At 34.4% G+C, this 20677-nt stretch overlaps 1 protein-coding gene across 3 annotated transcripts in view; it reads left to right on the top strand.

The window, feature by feature from the left end:
• PREX2 (phosphatidylinositol-3,4,5-trisphosphate dependent Rac exchange factor 2) overlaps window positions 1–20677 on the top strand; it is a 270079-nt gene that overhangs the window by 186753 nt on the left and 62649 nt on the right. For all 3 annotated transcript variants that reach the window (XM_079101557.1, XM_079101558.1, XM_079101559.1), the window contains 3 exons: window positions 4131–4348; window positions 8238–8340; window positions 15688–15831. In XM_079101557.1, coding sequence (XP_078957683.1) covers window positions 4131–4348; window positions 8238–8340; window positions 15688–15831 — 465 coding nt within the window. The remainder of the gene's footprint in view (window positions 1–4130; window positions 4349–8237; window positions 8341–15687; window positions 15832–20677) is intronic.

Raw genomic sequence — 20677 nt, forward strand, 5'->3', positions numbered from 1 at the left:
TGCACAGGTCCACTAAATATTTTCTTAACCTTTTGTTTCTATCTTTCTTTTTCTCGTGTTCTTTCTTGTTGCTCTATTTTCTTTCAGCTATCTTTCCCCTGCAATCTGTCAGTGTGATGTCTGATAGTCGCATGGATCTAGAAAACATCTCATTCTTTTTTGACCCGCTAACTAGTTATAGAACTTGAACTTTTAAATAGTTGAGATTGTGAAGTGTTAATATTTAAAAAATAATTTGTAGGAGGTGAATTTAGTAGGTGCTTAACTATTGAAACAAAGCCATTTATTTGGAATGTATTCCCACTATTAGAAAAGTCTTACTCCACAAAAATAATAAGCAATCTGTCCGAAAAACCTAGAATCCCTTGCATTTCTTCTTTTTTGCTGGAAGCTAGAAGCAGCTGTTGTAATTCTTGTTGAACTTCTTTCTTCTTGGTAGAAGTGCAAAGAGCTTTGGTAAAAGTTCCACTTTTGTGAACTTTGAATAAATGATTAAAGACAACAGAGTGGATGTTTTGCTGGGAGTTAGCAGATTTGGGTTTTTTGTTTGTTTTTCATATTGTTTCTTCTCCATTCAACAATAAAACTGAGCGCCTACTTAGTGTCAGGCACTGTACTATTCTGGAGAAAAGAGGAATCACAATAAGAAGTCTACCCAATTTCACTTTAAGTGCTTTCATTGTTTTTAATCTTATTTATCTTTATCACAGACATAAGAAGTAAAAATGAACCACATTTTACATATAGGGATCCATGACCTAGATGCTGTGGTTTAAAGTGGTAGTTGTATGGAGATTATGTGCCTCTAAAACCCATAGGCATAACCCACATGTTACACCACTTCCTCTGGCCTTGGTGTAGTGATGATCCCTTGGAGGACATACATATGTAAACGGACTTACAGAATGCTATGAGGTCAGCCCTCTGGCAGGGACACCCCAGGTGTGTGGTGACAAAAAGAAGTTCAAGGTGCTTCATGGGAAGAGGGGAAGTTTTACAAGGGCAGGCAGAATGTTTTAGTATTTCAGTGAGTTCAGGGAATTGACATTTGAGGAATGACTTAAAGTTTGCTAGTTGGAGAGGAGAGGACAGGGCCCTTTGCCAGAGGAAAACACGAGATCAAATATGGGCTGTAAGGTACACTTAAGTGCATTTGATGTTTGAGGAATGTCGGGCAGTACTGTGTGACTCAGAGGGCAGGTAGTGCACCCTCTGTTCTGGCAGCTTTCAGATCCATTATTTTATTATATTCTGACAACTCTGAGAAGACTGTTGCTGGATTGTGGAATACATGGAGAGAAAAGTTGCATTGAGAAGCTGTAAATATAAATTAGGGCTATGTTGCCAGTATCCCTTTATACTACTGAGTTTTCTAACTTCTTTATTCACTGTAAACTAACTTGTTAAAGTACTTGAAAAGCTCTTGATATACGATGTGCATTTTGAAGTCTGTGCAAACAAGTCGTATGCTGTCTGTTGAAAATAGGCAGGTGGCAACAGAATATCACCTCATGAAGTAATAAGCTTTTATTGAGTACCTGTCATTTGTAAATATGATTTAAATTTTAAGTGATAATGTGGTCCAACACATCTTGTATATCTATGGTTCTTGTGAGTAGAGACGTGGCCAATATCCCAACTTCAACTTCTCTATACCTCAAGTATATTGGTGCAATGTTTAATTCCTGTGAGGTATTCAGAGTTAAACATTTGAATTAATGAATGAATACAACTTTCACAGGGCAGTTAGAGTTATCAACAAGTTTTTGCATATTGGCAAGGCTCGTGAACATTAATTGTGATCAATTGCAAGTCAATAATGAGGTTGAATGAAAATTTCAATTTGGCTTCAATACATATAGAATATAGTAGCAGGGAGTAGAATAAATATCTATATATTCTTTTTAAGATTAAAAAGAGAAGTTTGAGAATTTCATCTCAAACACAGTTTGTATATAAGTATGTCTGCTCATGGCTAAGTTATTAAACCTTGGAATCTCTTCTAAAGCTCACGATGGAACCAGAGCCCTCCTGCTCTAGACTTTTGGTATCAGAAAATTTCTTTCAAATTATATTTTTATGAAGTTATTCTCAAGTTACAGGTGATAACATTTCTGCAAAGCTTCTGAAGTAGCTTTAAAAGTTTTAAAAAACTTCACTCAGGTTTTCTGCTATAGTATAGGACAACTGAAAAGTAAGAATGTAAAAAGAAGCAGTAGGGAAATTACTTCTTTGGTTTCTTGGACCTCAGTACTCTAGCTGTACATTTGAAAAAACAAGCTATATGAATTTCTCTCTTAAGTTCAACTTGGTCCAGAGATGCCAGGAAGCCAGAGGATTAATTAATGCATTTCTGTTTCATTTCATTCATTTATTAGCTTCTTTGGTTTGTTATTTTCATACATTCATTTTGCAGACATTTACTGAATACCTACTCTTTGTTAGAAATCATGCACAACCAAATAGTCATTTGGTTTTTTGTTAATTGAGAATTGGAAAATACTAATTCCCAGTTTAGACATTTTGTATTTATAGAACACTTTTTCCCATCTGGTAGCATGAGGCACGTGGTATAGACCTACTTAAGGGAAATATCTAACATATGTGGATTATATTAGTAAAGTGAATCATATGGACCTGCCATATTCAACAATTTTGACCCCACAAAGTGGCAAGTTCATATAGCTCAATGTACTAAAGGAATATTTTCAATGTAAAATTAAATATTTTAATAGTTAATGTATTTCTAAAAAAAAATTTCTAGAGTACTACTTTAGAATTTCTACGTATTACTAATGATTAAACTGAGTAAAATGCACAGCAGATACTTATGTGCACATGTGCTTTTCATGGTTATTAAAAACAGATGTTCAGTATTCTTGGTAAACATCTTAAAATTATGCCTCTTTGTCAATAATGCAAGAACTTGATCCTGAATAAAGGCAGCATTTATCTCAGTTATACACTAATATTGATAATGCTTTTTTATACCAGAGGTTCTATAAGCCCTTGAAATGTTTAGAACATTTTTGGGAGGAGATTATTTCTTGCTGTGTTTTTCTTTTAGTGCGTATAATTTTTCAGCGTGCAGAATGTGTTACTTGGAGTTATATGCATTTACCCATAGACAGAAATTCTGGATGTTAGTTTCTTTTCATTTGAAAGAAAACTAGCTCAGGAATGGCAATTCACAGGGCAGGCATACCTTTAAATGGGTCAACCAAAAAATCCAGGCAAATGCAGGAAATATAGCTTCTATATCAAAGATATATATGTGTATATATCTTCGATACATAAAAATCAATTTGTGATAGAACTGTAAATCCATTACTTATGTCAAAGAAATGTAGGAATTTGTCTCTTATACATTTGAACATATTTATAGCTGATGAAATGACTGAATCAATTCAGGAGATACAGATTTGCTTATTAATATGAATAATTGGACAGCAAATAATCTTTCCCCATATGCATTTTGCATTAATATTAGGACAGGTTTAGTAGGTAATAACTTTTTAAACAATATTAATAATATCATATTTCATTCATCAGCATAACCTGAGAAATTAGACATTGAGTCTTCATGGCAAATGCAAATTATGTCCTATAGGTAAAGAAAATATAGATAAATGAACCCTATCTTTTCCTCACATTTTATAAAACAATTTAATGATTGCACAATAGAGTCACAATATAAATAAGAAGAGCTACTTTAATATTTCTAACACTTTTTGGGGCTTAAGATTGCCAAACAATGTATTTGGTAAAATGTGTGCTCATTAATAGAATCCAAAGTCAGTTTTCACATGGTATGAGTTTGATGAAAAGGTGTAATACTAATAGACAGGTGTGGTGGTACTCACCTGTTAATCCCAGCTACTCGAGAGGCTGAGGCAGGAGGTTGGCAAGTTCAAGTCCAACCTGAGCAACTTAAGGAGACCTTGTCTCAAAATTAAAAAAATACAAAAGATTGGGGATGTAGCTCCGTGGTGGAGTGCCTCTGAGTTCAATTCCCAGTACTGGGACAAAAAGACGAAATACTAGTCAATGTAATGTAAATGCTTAATGAATTCATCTTCTCCATCTGTGATATTTTTTCAAAGCTGTTGTTGTGTTCTCTTATTTCACAGACAGTGAGACACAGCTCCGGAGAGACATGGTTTTCTGCCAAAGTCTAGTGGCTACCGTCTGTGCCTTCTCTGAGCAGCTCATGGCAGCCTTAAACCAGATGTTTGACAACAGCAAGGAAAATGAGATGGAGACTTGGGAAGCTAGCAGAAGGTGGCTGGACCAGATAGCGAATGCAGGTGTTCTCTTTCACTTTCAGTCACTTCTGTCCCCAAACTTGGTAAGGAATCATATGACTCTGGCTGTCTATATCAGCTGTAACCTGTATTATCACACAGACCCAAACATGAAGTGGTTAATCATTTCCCCCTCATTCTCTCCTTCGTTATTACATCAAGTGCCATTAGCTACTTTATAAGGTTACCTTTTTCCATGGTCATTCAAGTTTTAATAAGTATGTAAAATATATTCCTTCTTTCCTGATTTTTATCTCTTTTCTGTTGCTGGTAAAAGCAGAGAAAACCTCCATGTGCTACTGCTTCTTGTGTTCCTAAGCACTGACTGAAAAAGGTCATCAGGAAAAAGAGGTTCTTTCTACTGCAGTTCCCTTATCCAGTCCAAAAGAAACAGCCCACTTTGAAACCCGAGCTCCCATTGAGGTTGATAATCAGGAGAGTGCTTGATAGAGGTCACACAACTCACATGCATATGTACTGTCTGAGGATCTGTTTAGAATTTGCATGTGTTAAAGGAATTAGTTCCTTCTGTAGTACATTTGCTCTGTTGAATCTATGAGCCCTGTGTTAATTGCAATAGGATTGCCATTTTTGTGCATCTACACTAGATATATGTAAGGCATCTTGAAATATTTGAAAAATAAAACCATGGTGAATTCAGAGGGTTTTTTTTTTCCACATATACTTTCTGTGATTGTGATAGTTATCATGATGTTTAAAGGCACAGAAGTTCACTTTTACATATAAATCTCAGGTGCACATTAAAAGGAATTACGATTTTAAACATGAGAGCCTATTTCATTTGTTAAAGTATATATAAAAAATGTGGCTCCTAAGTAACACGGTTGAGTTTTAAAGTAAATATGTATGAAGTTATACATAAAATAAGGCTTTGGGTGATGGTGAGGATAGGGAGGTGATTGATGAACTGCACAGCACAGCCATAGAAGGTTCTGGAATGATGGGTAAGGAAGTCCATCTCGGTGTACTTCAGAGAAACTACATAGATTCTTTTGAAAAGACTGTGCATCCATGTGGGTGATTTAGTTTTACTTATTTGTGGTACTAGGGAATTAAACCCAGGACCTTGTACTTGCTAGGCAACTGCTCTCCACTGAGCTACATTCCCAGCCCTTTTAATTTTCTTTTGAGATAGTTTCTTTATGGTTCTCAGCATGGCCTCAAACTTGCAATCCTTCTGCCTCAGCCTCCCAAATAGGTGGATTACAGGTTATCAATTTTTTATTTGGTTAATTTGAAATAATTATTTGGTTAATTTGAAATAAGGCACTTTTGGAAAAGCATTTTAAAACAAGATGAAAATTAATCATTACTTATCAAATATAAATTAATTTATGACAGGAAGCTCTCTTCCTATCACATAGTACACATTTAGTATTTGTTATATGAGCAAGTAAATGAATGAGACTTCTCATTCTCCTTACTTTAAAACTATTATTGTCTAAACAGATGCTGTTAATTTTTAAGCAAAATTTAATTTTATTTGCTTTCTCAATGATTAGGAGAAAATATTTACAAATCATGTAACTAATCAGTGACTTATTCCAGAATATATGAAGAACCATTACAACTCAACAGTAAAAAGACAAATGACCCAGTTTAAAAGTGGGCAAAGGATTTGAGTCAATATTTCTCCAGAGAAGTTACAAAAATGGCAACGAGAACATGAAAAGATAGCCACTATCAGCCACAATTGGGGAAATGCTACTCAAACTGTGAAGAAGAACCACATTACATACGCTATGGTTGTGGCTGTAATCCAAAAGACAGATAGTAACAAGTGTTGGTGAGGATATGGAGAGATTGTGGTCCTCATAAATTGGTCATGGGAATATGAAATAGGACAGCTATTGGGAAAACAGTTTGGCAGTTCTTCAAAATGTTAGAGTTTCTTTATTATCCAGAAATCTACCCATAGGTAATACCAAGAGAAATGAAAACTTACAGTAACACAGAAACGTGTACACAAATATTCCTAGCAAGATTATTCAGAACAGTTAAAGAGTTGAAGCAATCCAAATGAACGACTAAACAAAATATAGCAGACTTGTACAAAAGAATATTAAACAGAACGAGGAATGAAAAACTGATACATGGTGCAGCACAGATGAACCCTGAAAGCATGATGCTGAGTAAAATTAGCCTGTCATCAAAAAATCACATATTATTTGATTCCATTATCATGAAACATGTTAAATGGGTAAATTTTAGAGACTGAAATTAGACAAGTGGCTACCTAGGGCTAGGCATTGGGGGAAGGAAAAGGAGATGCTAATGGGTGCTGGATGATAAAAGTATTTGGGGGATGATAAAAATATTATGAAGTTAGATGTTTGTAATAGTTGCCCAGCTCTATGAATTTACTAAAAACACCTGAGCTGTACATTCTAATTTCCTAGTATGTGAATTTTCTCAATGAAGCTGTTCTTTTTTAAAAGTGGATTTTGTCAAACCCTTAATTTATTTAAATAATCGATGTAAAAATATCCCCAAAGATTGCTGGGCGGGGGATGAGAATCAAACCTGTAGTCTTTCTTCCTCCTATCACAAACATAAGAATCCACCTAGGATTATGAACAGCTATCTGTGAGCTGCAGACACTGGGGTCTGTCTGTTCCTGAGTTCTACGCACAGCCAGTTGTCTGACCACTTCTGGTGGGAAGTCATGCCTTGTACTGTTGCACTCAGAAGCCAGACTATTTGGAATTTTTCTTCCTGAGTGTGTTCTTCTCACTCAGCAAAACTGATTCTTCAGTCTTGTCCTTTCCTTCTAGCTTCAAGACACTTTTCTGGTGCTTCAAATTTTTTAAAAATTAGAATTCAGCAAACATTTTTTCCAGCATTTACCATACTGTGCACTTTATCATGTAGTACACCAAGGTGCAAAGATGACATTTTTCACAATCTATTTGTGTCCATGTTGTACTTCTTTGACATTGGGGGTTGCCTTACTAATTCTTTTTCACATAATGAAAATTCTTTATCACCTCCTTTCCCTACTCACACTGCCCTCCAAACCATGGTAAAAGGTTATACCAAGATATTAAACTGTTGTTTGAAACATGTTGCACTAGTTGTTTAAAAGGATCATACACATTATTAAGGGAACAAAAGTTACTTTTAAAAGTTGTATGTGGTAAGGTTAATTATATTTTCATTGTGAGACCATTAAAAGACCCTATAGAGAATGCATTACACTGCTGATAGGAAGGTAGGTCAGAATCTAGTACCAGAAAGGTCATATTGCACTGATATGATTTCTATATCTGACATAGCTACCACAGCTGGAAAATTGTATGTTGTAAGAATGAGACAAATGGTTAAAACAAATTGGATCAGGTATTCACCAGATTCTAGACTAAATCCCCATAAAGACAAGTTAGGTGAAAATTATTCCTGCCCCTAAGCTCTTTATAAGACAAATATATACATACATAGAAATTGCTTTTATCACAGTTCTAATAAACAGCAAATTGAACAGTGAAGAAATTATCCCATTATAAATTAGGGTAGCCATTATGTAATATGGCTTTTAAATAAAACAGTATTTTTACTTTTCAGCTGTTATTTTTATCAGACTTTAGAAATTAAGTGTCAAATGGCATGCTCTGTGCATTTATTTGTAAATGAAATCAACAGGATTAGAGTCTAGCTACAAAATAGATTGATAAAACATGTATAACTATTTAAACAACAGAGCAAAGGAAATATAGAAAATCATAAAAGGAATATGTAACCTGGTGGAACTTGTTAATTTCACTTTGGTCAGGAAATTCTTAGGGATGGATTGATAATATTTTGCATGTAAATAAAGCACAAATGAATCTGTTTCATCCAAATTCACATTATGTCATGCTATCTTATATTACATTGCATTATATTTTGTTATATATTGTTTTTCTTTCTCTGTAGACAGATGAACAAGCCATGCTAGAAGATACACTGGTTGCACTATTTGATTTGGAAAAAGTTTCATTTTACTTTAAACCATCAGAAGAGGAACCACTGGTTGCAAGTAAGTAATTACATGTTTGTAGAGTTTCTTCAGCACCAGACTTTGATATTAAAATCTTTTATAGTTACTTTATGAATTAAAAGATTGACAAGTACCCTGTTGTTTTAGCAATTTTCTACCATTAAACCTGACAAAAGCAATAATTTAAAAGTTATACATTCAGAAAAGTAGCAATACCTACAGTTTAATGTTCCACATCTTCTAGTTTCTGCAAGTTGTGATAATTCATATACTGTTTCAACATTGTCGTGAATTGGTTTAAAATGGATTTATCAGTCCAAGGAATCTTCAGCAGTTTGCTTTTGTGTGTGTGTGCCTCTTGTTTTTTCATAAATACAAGGATCCCCCATGTTATGATAAGAGATGTAAGCTTCTTTCAGGCTGTAAGAGGTTACTTTTCACCTTTTTAATGTTTGTGCAGTAAATAGGGACTCAGTAAAGGCTCATTGAATTTGTGATCTGATTTAGGGAGTGATAATTATTCTTTCATTTGTTCATCACAAGTTTCTTGACTGCTACTTCTTGCCAAGGATCTTCTAGGTGTAAGAGTCGAGAGAGAACTAAACAGATGATATCTCATTGGGTCTATATTCAAGTCGAGAAAGAAAATAATATCAAATGAACAAGTTAATTTTATAATGAATTAGAAGATAATAATAAAAGGGAGTGAGGGATAAAGATGAAGGGGTCGATGAGAAGTCACAAATAATAGGGAAGTGAGGGAAGTTGTGTTAGGAAGAATAGAGCCCTGACAGAGTGGAGGGTATAAGTCATGCAGTCTTAGGAGAGGGGTTCCCACTCATTGGACTCTGAGGTGAAGTGTGTGTAGTATGCTTTCAGAAGAGCAGGCAGGCCTCCGTGGGTACAGGATAGCGAGTGAGAGGAAGAGAGAAGGAGACCAGACCAGGCAGCACTCAGCAGCCATTGGAAGAGCTTTGCCTTCCCATCCAACCCATTGAGAACAACAGGAATTTGGCTTACATAATAAAAGGCTGCCTCTGTCCGCTGTGTTGAGTTGACAGTTACCTGGACTAGGATAGAAGCCCAGGGATGAGTTAGCTAAGCACTGAATGACTCGGGTGAGACATCATGGCTACTTGGCCTCAAGGGTAGCTGTGGAGGTGGCAAAAAATGTCAGTGCTGTTTATATTAATTTAGGAAAGTAGATAGAACAGAGTTTTATTAAAGTTTTGTTTCCAGTAGTGGACCAAACAACCAGAACATGAAGTACAAAGTTGGAAATACAGATTATCTTCAAGAGAGAATATGGCAGGGGGCATTATTTGATGAGGATAATATTTGAACCAATTATGTGATCTTCTGTGAATATGTATAGAATAGGATGTATTTTTGTTTACTTCAGTAGCATAGGCACAATTCTGCTGAAGGCAGAGAAGACTGTGTTTTTGGTCTAATTTTTTAAAATGTTTTGCCTGAGGAACTATAAACTCACAAGGGGTACTGTTTTCTGTGATTCCAATGTGACGTTTTTGGCAAGTGGTCTGTGGAACAGTGGAAGAATGAGTATCATATGCTTGTTAAAACACTTGTTACAAAGCCATTGTAAGAGCTTTTTAACACTGTCACATTGGAACACATGCTAAATATTAAAAGTAACTGAGACCTTGTAAGTAATGGTAGTGTATGAATGTAGCTGTACCTGTAACAATCTTTGTGATACATATTCAGCAATATATTTTTGTATTTTTTCCTCAAAACATGATCTTGACTTCCAAAAGTAGGTCTCTAATGAAGGGCTAGTTTCAGTGCTACATGAGTAAATATCCCAAGCAAATATTAAAAAGTGATGATAAGAATATAGTTCTCATTTTATGTTGGTTCAGGAAAGAATTATTCAATAACCAAAGGTCATCAAGTGTTATTTAAATGGTATAAGAAAACTAGAGTTTTATCATTCATTGCACATAGTTTCATGTTTCTATACATGTAGATGCAGAGAAGTCAGATTGACTAATAAATTCTGCATCGTGGGAATGGATTCTAGTTGACTGCTTGACTATGAAGGAGGAAGCATAAGAGACAAATGTCTTTGACCTAGAGAGATCTGAGTTCAGATCCTGGCCCCATTTTCACCTGCAAACGTGAGAACATTAGTTTCCCCTAACTTACAGTGTCGAGGGACTTCAATAAAATAGTATTTAAAATGCTCTAGCATCATATGTGGCTCATTGTAGTACTAAGTGTTTAAGTCTCTCCTTACTTTATTTCTCTGACATTTTTTTCAAAAGCTATTTTTATAGTCTCACCCATAGTCTTATTTTTGTACTAGAGAATAATGAAATTTGGAAGAATATGCATGCCAAGCACATGGAACTCAGAAGTCTAGATTGAAGATATCTTGTTTTTAGTTGAGGAAATAATTTTTATACACACATACCACCACTACCACTACCACCAAGTGCTGCACCAAGTTCAAGGAATATAATGATAAGTGAATAAAACAAATTCCTTATCAGCATGGAACTTAGAGACTAGTGAAAGATACAAAGGAATAAATGGGCACACTTTGCCACTTCAGTGATAAGGAAAGTACAAGGTACTGCCCATGAAATACTTTAGTGAAGGGGTAATACACTAGCTGAATGATTATATTGTATAGAATTCAATTTACTGTATAGAATTAAATTCATTTTGTGGAAAATATGCATTTTTTAAAAGAAATACTGATAGCAAGTCTTTTCAATGAAAACTGAAATGGAATATGAAATAAAAGAGGCTTACAGAACACCAGGTGCACAAAATTACAACAGATCCACACCAAGGCACATTATGATGAAAATGCCTGACATACAAAATAAAGATAGGATTTTGAAGGCTGTAAGAGAAAAGCAGCAGATTACATATAGGGGAAAACCAATATGGATATCAGCAGATTTCTCAGCCCAGACTCTAAAATCTACAAGGGCCTGGAACAACATATTTCAGGCTCTGGTTGCCAACTAAGAATCTTACACCCAGCAAAACTAACCTTCAATTTGAAGATGAAATAAAATCCTTCCATGATAAACAAAAGCTAAAAGAATTTATAAATAGAAAGTCGGAACTACAGAACATTCTCAGCAAAATATTCCATAAGGAGGAAATGAAAAACAACAAGCAAAGGGAGGAATTACCTTAAATGAAAAACAAACCAAAGAAGAAACCAAGTCAAGTTAAAAACCAAAACTAAGCCCAAATGACTGGGAATACAAATCATATCTCAATAATAACCCTGAATTTTAATGGCCTAAACTCGCCAATCAAAAGACACAGACTGGCAGATTGGATTGGAAAGAAAGACCCAACAATATGCTGCCTTCAAGAGACTCATCTCATAGATAAGGACATCCACAGACTAAAGGTGAAAGGATGGGAAAAAAACCTACCATGCTCACGGACTCAGTAAAAAAGTGGAGGTTTCTATCCTTATTTCAGATAAAATGGACTTCAAGCCAAAGTTAGTCAGAAGGGATAAAGAAGGACATTTCATACTGCTTAAGGGAACCCTAAATTAGGAAGACATAATGATCGCAAATATTTATGCCCCAAACAATGGTGCATCCCTGTACATCAAACAAATCCTTCTCAATTCCAGGAATCAAATAGACCATGACACAATAATTCTGGGTGACTTTAACACACCGCTGTCCACTGGATAGATCTTCCAAACAAAAACTAAACAAAGAAACCATAGAACTCAATAACACAATCAATAACATAAACTTACCAGACATATATAGAATATTCCATCCACCAACAAGCAAATAAACTTTCTTCTCACCAACACATGGAACATTCTTGAAAATAGACCATATGTTATGCCACAAAGCAGCCCTTAGTAAATGCAAAAAAACTTGTCTTTTTTCAGGTCATAATGGATTGAAAGTAAAAGTAGTTGTTAAACTGAGATCTGTAGGATGAAAAAGATTAATCATACAAAGGGTTAGGAAAGGGTAATCCACTCAGAGGGAGCTAATAACTTCAAAGTCATAGACTTATTATCAAACTTAATAATGGCCCACTCAGTGGTTGGCTGCCATGTTTATGGAGATGTTGAAACTCACCTTAGGTTGATTCCCTCCACAGGCTCCTACCACAGAACTTTTCCTCAGGGAAAAATGGTTTTGAATCTTTCAATCATCATATCCTAGTCACAGAGTTTGTTTTTCACAGAGATAAATTTCCACAAGAAAAAGGCAATAATTTTCAAAAGTGCTTTTGAAAAATTTAAATTTTTTTTTATTTTGTTGAGTTTTGAGAATTCTTTGTATATTTTGGATGACGGTGCTTTATCAAATGTGTCTTTGCAAATATTTTCTCCCAGTCTGTTGCTTCTCTTCTCATTGTTTTGACATTATTTTTACAAAGCAGAAGTTTTAAATTTTAATAAAACTCCCTCTTCAATTCTTTCTTTTATTGAACTCCCTCTTCAATTCTTTCTTTTATTGATATTCTGTTGGTTTTGTCTAAAATGGAATTACCATACTCAAGATCTTCCAGGAGTTCTCCTCTACCATCTTCTAGGATTTATGTAGTTCTGCATTTTACTTTTAGATCTGTGATTCATTTTGAATTAATTTTGTGAAGACAGTAAACACAGTGTCTAGATTCTGCAAGTAGATGTTCAGTTGTCCAGGATCATTTTTAAAAAGACTATTTGGTACCATCATATTATCTTTGGTCTTTCTTTCAAAGATAAATTGACTCTGTGCACATGGGTCTGTTTCAGGGCTCTCTATTTCTGGGTTTTGTTGATCTGTTTTTCTATTCTTTGTCAACATTACACTATCTTGATTTTTGTAGCTTTATAGTAATCCTGATGTCAGGTTGTGTCTGTCCTCCTATTCTTCTTCAACATTGTGTGGGCTACTCTGGGTCTTTTGCCTCTCCATTTAAACTTTAAAATCTTTTTATTGGTTTCCATGAAATGACTTGGAATCTTGATTATGTATTGCATTAGAACAATAGTCAAGTTGGGAACTTGCAGTAGCTGGAACTTGTAGTACCGTGGAGAAAAGGAGTAATGACATCTTGACATTATTAAGTCTTCTAACCAAGGACATGGGGTAGTTCTTTATTTAGTTCTTATTTTGATTTATCAGAATTTTTTAGTTTTCTTCATCTTGTACATTATTTGTGTTATATGCTAATATTCCATTTATAAGGGGTACTGATATAAGTGATACTGTTTTTAACTTCAGATTGCAATTTCATTTAGTAAAGTAATTGCATTTTGTATGTGACTTTGTATTCTGCAGCTGTACTAAAAGCACTTACTAGTTCTAAGAGTTTTTCCATTGACATTTTTTTTTAAGGTTCTGTTTGGTTGATCATCTTGTCTGTGAATGCAGATGGTTTTATTTCTTCTTTTTTAGTCTTTATACTTTTCATTCACTTTCATTGTCTTTTGCATTAGCTGGAACTTGGAGTACAGAGAAGAAAAGAAATAATGAGGGATCATTCTTGCCTGGTTCTTTAATTAGTGGGGAATCTTCTGCCTTCTCACCATCAAATATTATATTAGCTATGATTTTTGTAGATATTCTTTATCAAGCTGAGGAAGTTCTCCTGTCTTTCTAGTTTAATGAGAGTTTTTATTATGTTTGAGTCTTGGGGTTTGTCAGATCCAACTTTTTTGATATCTATGGATATGAGCATGATGTTTTTCTTTATCTTATTGACATAATAGATTACTTTAATTGATATTTCAAATGTTGAACCAACCTTCCATACTTGAGATAAATTCCACTTGATTATGGTATACAGTTTCTTTATACATTGTTAGATTTGATTTGCTAATTTTTGGAGGATTTTTCTGTCGCAGTTCATGAGAATTAATCTCTTTTACTGGTATACCACATATTTTGAGGGAAACATTTTCCATTCTTTCATGTAGTTCACTTAGTTTTAACTGCACTTGGAAATAATACACTTGCTAATTTTTATTAAGTTTTTCCTGCTCAATTCCTGATGTGTCTTCATTTATTCTGTGCTAGTCTTGCTTAGGGAATGGAGCTAACAAAACCCTAATATTTCCCATTCAAGGACATTATTCATTTGCTAACACAGAGATTGGTAGTATTGATACCAGCAAGTATCTGTCTGAACTTTAACATGATTTAAACTATATATGATGGTGTATGAAAGAAAAGCTAGAAGAAGCAAATATTTAGTATGTATATAAATCTGTTTCCTTTAGTGTCCATAAAACATATATTTTTTATTTTAGAAACCAGAATAAAAGAAAAGATTTTCCATCATTAAAATGTTATTCATTTGCAACCCCTTCACCAAGAAACTTATTTTCTCTTTCCTAAACTTACCCATTTCTTTTTTTTTAAAAAAGTAACAAAGTACAATATTCATTATTATGTGGTCATTATCATTACAAACAAAAGATACTTGTAAAGGTTAATGTAATGTCTCCTTTATTGATAAGAATCAAATAGATAAATTTAATAAGGAGTTTGGAATCTATGGTCATAAATGGCATTTGACCTTGAACTCTACTTTCACATCATTCATATTTCAAGAAGCAGGTTAGAAGTAGTAAATACTGAATTAACAACATATATTAAATGCCTACTACACATTGGCTTTGGTTTCTAACTAGTTATTGTGACCATTCTAGCTTTTTAGGAAGATTTTACATTCTTTTTTAATGAGGTAGAAATATTTGTCATGGATAAGTATCATAAAATGAAGAGGATTTATGATAGCATTGTTAAATACATACCATTTCAGCTTTTCAAATAGTTGATTTTTTTTAAGTAATTAAATTTAGAATCTTTGGAAGTAGCTACAATTTGGACAGATAATTTCTAATGACTATAGGGCATCAGTAGAGGATGATTCATTTTTGATCTGGTGCTCAGGGAATGGAGCTGACAAAACCCATGCTAATTTTGTTAATGGTTGCTATGTACTCAATTCCTTGCACACTACTTAAGAAGGATACCCCAAGGACTCATTTTGACTAAAATATGAATGAAGCAGCTGCCCTAGGAGATTTTGAATCCAAACCATGTGTAGCTAAACTCCTCATTTAGTTAAGTGAGACATCTGGTGTGTCAAAGTATAACGAAGTTTCATATTAAAATTTTTAAAATGTGGTATAGTAATAAATCTGTTGCTTTAGCTAATAAGAATGAGATTTAATACACTTTGACTGAACAACACTTTATGTCTAACCTGAACTTGATACACGTGAACACTTTTAATGTATTAGTTTCTAGTAATTATCAGGATTCTTTGTAAAGATTAAAAATACCTGCCTTAAATAATCCAAATATCCTGAATAGCATATTCTGATTTCAGGAAGTAATATAACATTGAATGTCATTTTAGATGTTCCTCTTACATATCAAGTGGAAGGAAGTCGGCAAGCTCTGAAGGTTTACTTCTACATTGATAGTTATCATTTTGAACAACTGCCCCAAAGATTGAAAAACGGAGGAGGATTTAAAATTCATCCTGTTCTTTTTGCACAAGGTAAACTTTTCCTTTGTATGCTTCACGTACTAAATTATTTGATATTTATCAATTTTTAAAATAAATTTAATTTTAACAATGAAGCTTTTTTTCATTACTTTGAAAATTTTCATAATATTTAGGTAATATATTTACTCTGGGGAATACTTACTGTGGAAGGAATCATCTGTGATTTAAATATTTATCTAATAGGATTATAGCATTATTTATAAGGGAGAAATAAGATGCTGTTTAAAAAATAAGAATAAATCAAATAAGGTTAAAAAAACTTGCTTAAATAAGTGGAATTATGGTAAAGTCATTAAAATTGCATGTTTAGAATATTTTAGTAGAGAAAAAGTTTGATAATATAATGCATGCAAATTATTTTATATATTTTAATCTCAATTCTGTCATTTATGTGTGAACTCACATGTATGTTAAATGTTTTCATATCTTGGGGTGATTAAATTGATACTTTAAAAAAAGTCATTATGTCAATTCTTTTGTCAAGAAATACATATTCCTGACCTTCCCTCCCCCCCCAAATATAAAGATGTTAAGAATAGTATGAGTAAGAGTCTTGCCATGGACTATGTTTACAGGGGAAGATCCTAAATCTTTTATGCTGCATCTTTTATGGTGCCTGAAAACGATCAGAAATCTGAATTATTATATAGTTTCTTTTAGTTTAGGATCAACCCTGGCCCCTAAAATGTGCGTGCACATTGTTATTACAAGATTATATCAACCTCTCTGATTGATATCATAGGAAATTTCATTTATTCTTTAAAATTTTTAATACTGTATTGTTTTTGCTATGGAATCTTAATGTTTTTATAAAAAAATGAGAAGAGGAGAAAATAGAATCCATCTATATGATGACTAAAGAATGGACAGGTTTGTGAAATCTAAATTCAGTACCAAGTAAAAATTTTGTTTTGTGCTAAATACATATTATTTTAGAACTCCAAATACTAAATGATAGATTATCCTCCCTTCAATTGTCATAGTTTGAAACTGTGTCTGACTTAAGACAGATTCTTGGCAAGAATACATTTATGCAGAGGAAATTTTCAGTGAAGTTGTTAGTAGATGTTTTCATTTAGAAGTTGTTAGGAGGTATTTTCATTTCATTTCAGAGGACCATGATTTATTGGTAGACTCAGTGTAGATAATAAAAATTCTGGACTGAAAAGGAATACATAAGAAGTAGGAAAAATGAGCAAAAAGACACTTGGAGATATATTAGACTAATTTAACCTTAAATATGTTAAAAAACCCATGCAGGGATAGATAGTTTAAGAAGACAGCATTCTAAAATGTTAACTGTTGGAGTTTAATTAGTGCTTAGAGTTGTTAAAGATTTATGTGTTATACTTTATTTCTTTTTGCTTAAAATATTTTTCTTTGAAATAATTATTGGCATGACAGATGGCAGTAAGCATATTTTTAAAAAAAATCTTGCATTTGTGAACCATCCACCTTAAATAACTGAATAATCATACCCAACAGCAAATATGCAAAAGAAAATGATTATTTTGCAAGCAACCTTATTTTCCAATTTTTGCAAAAATGGATTTAAAAATATTCCCTAAATATATAGTGTTCCAGTGAACCTAATATTGCTTTTAAAATGTAATTTAAGCAAAACTGTAATAAACATTAGGTTTTCATATTACCAAAGCAGTAAAATGTGAAAAATGGTTTGAATAAGCAATACAGGAAATAACTTGTGTACTTGAAGCCACAGATAGGTAAAGATCACTAGAAAAAAGTTTGTCTCATTAAAAATCTGCTAGTGATAAGGCACGCATGGTGTCACATGCCAGTAATCCCAGCTGTTAATAAGACTGAGGCAGGAAGAGCACAAGTTTGAGGCCATCCTGGGCAGCTGAGACCCTATCTCATAATAAAATAAAAAGGCTGGAGATGTAGCTCAGTGGTAGAGCAGTTCTCTAGTATGCACAAGACCCTGGGTTTCATCCTCAGCACCTCAAAATAAAGAAAACTCTGCCAGTGATAAAGTTGTTTCTTTTAAAGGAATGCAACAAGTTCTTCTTCCATCATAAAACTCACATGAGGAATCTTTCATAGTTCTCAGTATTTGGATTAAGGAGAAGGATAGGATCTAGACCTAATGTGAGTAAGTCAATCTGGTAATTGGAAGTAGTGATAAGTGGAAGAGATTCCAAATGCAGCCTATTCCTGGAATGAAAATTTATTTGAAGGGGTTTAGTTTTGTATGGTTCTTCCCTAGGGAACAAAAAATTAAATGAAGGTGAAAATTTCCTGGGAAATTTATCGAGCCTGCCTGAAGTTGTCTGTGGTACCATATACTTAGTGCCGAAGCAGCAAATACATCATCCTCTCCCATTTTTCTTGGCTCCATAGAGGATTAGATAGAGGTGGACAAGTAGTTGATGGTGGATCCTGAGAGACAGAATCAACTGTGAGATCAGGAATTTCAGAGTTGGAAGTGAATGTATATTCACTTCAGGGTTGAAGATGAATGTATATTGCTGAGGAAGACAGGGATCCAGACAGACAAAAGTGATACAGATTTCCAAGGAAAGGCACACATAAACAGCCAGACAGGAGAGTGAGCACAATGCATACCCAGAATGCTAGAATATGATCATATTAAAGCAGTCTTCCACCTAATATCTATACAGGTTCCTATAGGTTAAGGAATTAATGCTGTTGGCACCTGTGAGCCCTTAGTGAGATAAAGCAAATCATTCAACTGAATGAAAATAGGAGCCCAAGGAGGGTACATATTTGGGTCCCCTTCCACCCACTCCCCACTGACTTATTTTCATTGTCTGATAGTAGTTCTTGACTAGCTGTACCTTAATCATCTTGGAAAGGTTTTAGAAAATACCCATACTCAGCCCCACCCCAAATGAATGAAGATAGAACTGCTAGGAGGTGGGACCCAAATACCAGGATATTTTAGCATCTTTTCAAATGATTTTGGAGTTCACTAGGATGAGAAACCAAGGGTCTGTGTGGATTATGAAAAACTGTATAATCATGCAGTTAATCTTTGTTTAATTAGACTAATTCATTTCATAAATGTTCAACTTGTCTAGATTCTGGTGCGCTGAGGCAAGGAGGCTTGGGACATTGTAAAAGATTTTTATATTTTTAGGTCATCAGGATGTAGGCTGGCCCTCGAAGGAGGTGTGACCTTGGGTGGTACAGTTTTCTTAAACAAAGGCTAAGATGCTCTGGGGATTGGGCAGCTGAGGATTGTCTTCTGCTGCAACCACAGCAGCTGGGCACTAAGCCTGTATTTATGAAAGGAGATCTAAGCTCTTGGTCTGACTTGGCCATGCCTTGTATGTATCAGACTGTTGTCTTAGTGTAAGATCTGGGAGAGACTCCTCTAGGATTCAAATGGGCCTCCCTTCCTGGGGTAGGGATAATTTAGGAGACAAAGGTTACTAGGACAAGCTATAGCCTTTGTTGCTGCATCTGATTTTGGGACCTCAATAGATTCCTCCCTCTTCTCACAGGGCCACAGTCATTGAATTTTTCTGATGGAGACACCAGTCATTGAATTGGAGCCTGCTCTAATAGATTAGCTTCGTTCTCAGCCTGAACCTCTACTGGTCTTGTTAGCTAACCTGTGGCATGACTAAGACCTTTGTCCCTAAGGGACTTGATCTCCTGGTTGCTGTGCCCTTCTCAGGCCAGGATAGTTGTCCATTTACCATGATATTCAGGCAAGAGAACTGCAAGAGAAGGCCCTCAGTAGATTATCTGGTTTCTTCCTTCTCCATTTTAAACAATAGCTCTGTCTCCCTGTGATGATCAGGGTCAACTAGCCTTGCCACCTCTATTGTTACTTGTATTCTTGGTAATTGCTGTTCTGACAAGTGAGATAGAATCTCAGTGTAGTTTTAATTTGCATTTCTCTAATTGCTAGAGATGTTGAACAGTTTTTCATATGTTTTTTGATCATTTGTATTCCACTGTCTTTCCTTTTCCTATTCTCTCTCCTTTCCCTTTATTCCCCTTTGTCTTATCTACTGAACATCTCTTCTTCCCCTGGCCCCCCTTATTGTGGGTTAGCTTCCACATATCAGCAAAATCATTCAATCTTTGATTTTTGGGGACCGGCTTATTTCACTTGGCATAATAGTCAAAGTCATAAAGTCACTCTTCATTATGGCTGAGTCTCCATTTTTTATATATACCACAATTTCTTTATCTATTCATCTGTTGAAGGGCACCTCGGTTGGTTCCATAGCTTAGCTATTGTGAATTGAGCTGCTGTAAACACTGATGTGACTTTGTCTCTGTAGTATGCTGATTTTAAATCCTTTGGATATAAACTGAGGAGTGGGATAACTGGGTCAAATGGTTCTATTCCAGGTTTTCTGAGGACTCTTCATACTGCTTTTTACAGTGTTTGTGCCAATTTGCAGTCCCACCAGCAAAGTATAAGTGTACCTTTTTCCTTACATCCTCACCAATAATTATTGTTACTTGTATTCTTGGTAATTGCTGTTCTGACAAGTGAGATAAAATCTCAGTATAGTTTTAATTTGCATTTCTCTAATTGCTAGAGATGTTGAACAGTTTTTCATATGTTTGTTGATCTTTTGTATTTCTTTAGAAACTGTTTTTCTTGATTAATCCATTTTTTGGGGGGACGGGGGACAACCTTGAAGTGTTTGAGTGAGTGGAAATGAGGCTTACTTTCAGTTCCAGAATAATTTCGCCTTTAGTTTTCTCTTAACATTTACCTCATTTTCCTTCTGTGCTAATGCCTAAGTTTAATAGAATGTGTTCCCTCCTCTAATTCAAAAGATAAATATAAATAAAACATGCAAGTTATATTTTAAATACTATTTTT

Source organism: Sciurus vulgaris (assembly GCF_902686455.1).
Source record: "Sciurus vulgaris genome assembly, chromosome: 1".
In the NCBI taxonomy this organism is placed as follows: domain Eukaryota; kingdom Metazoa; phylum Chordata; class Mammalia; order Rodentia; family Sciuridae; genus Sciurus; species Sciurus vulgaris.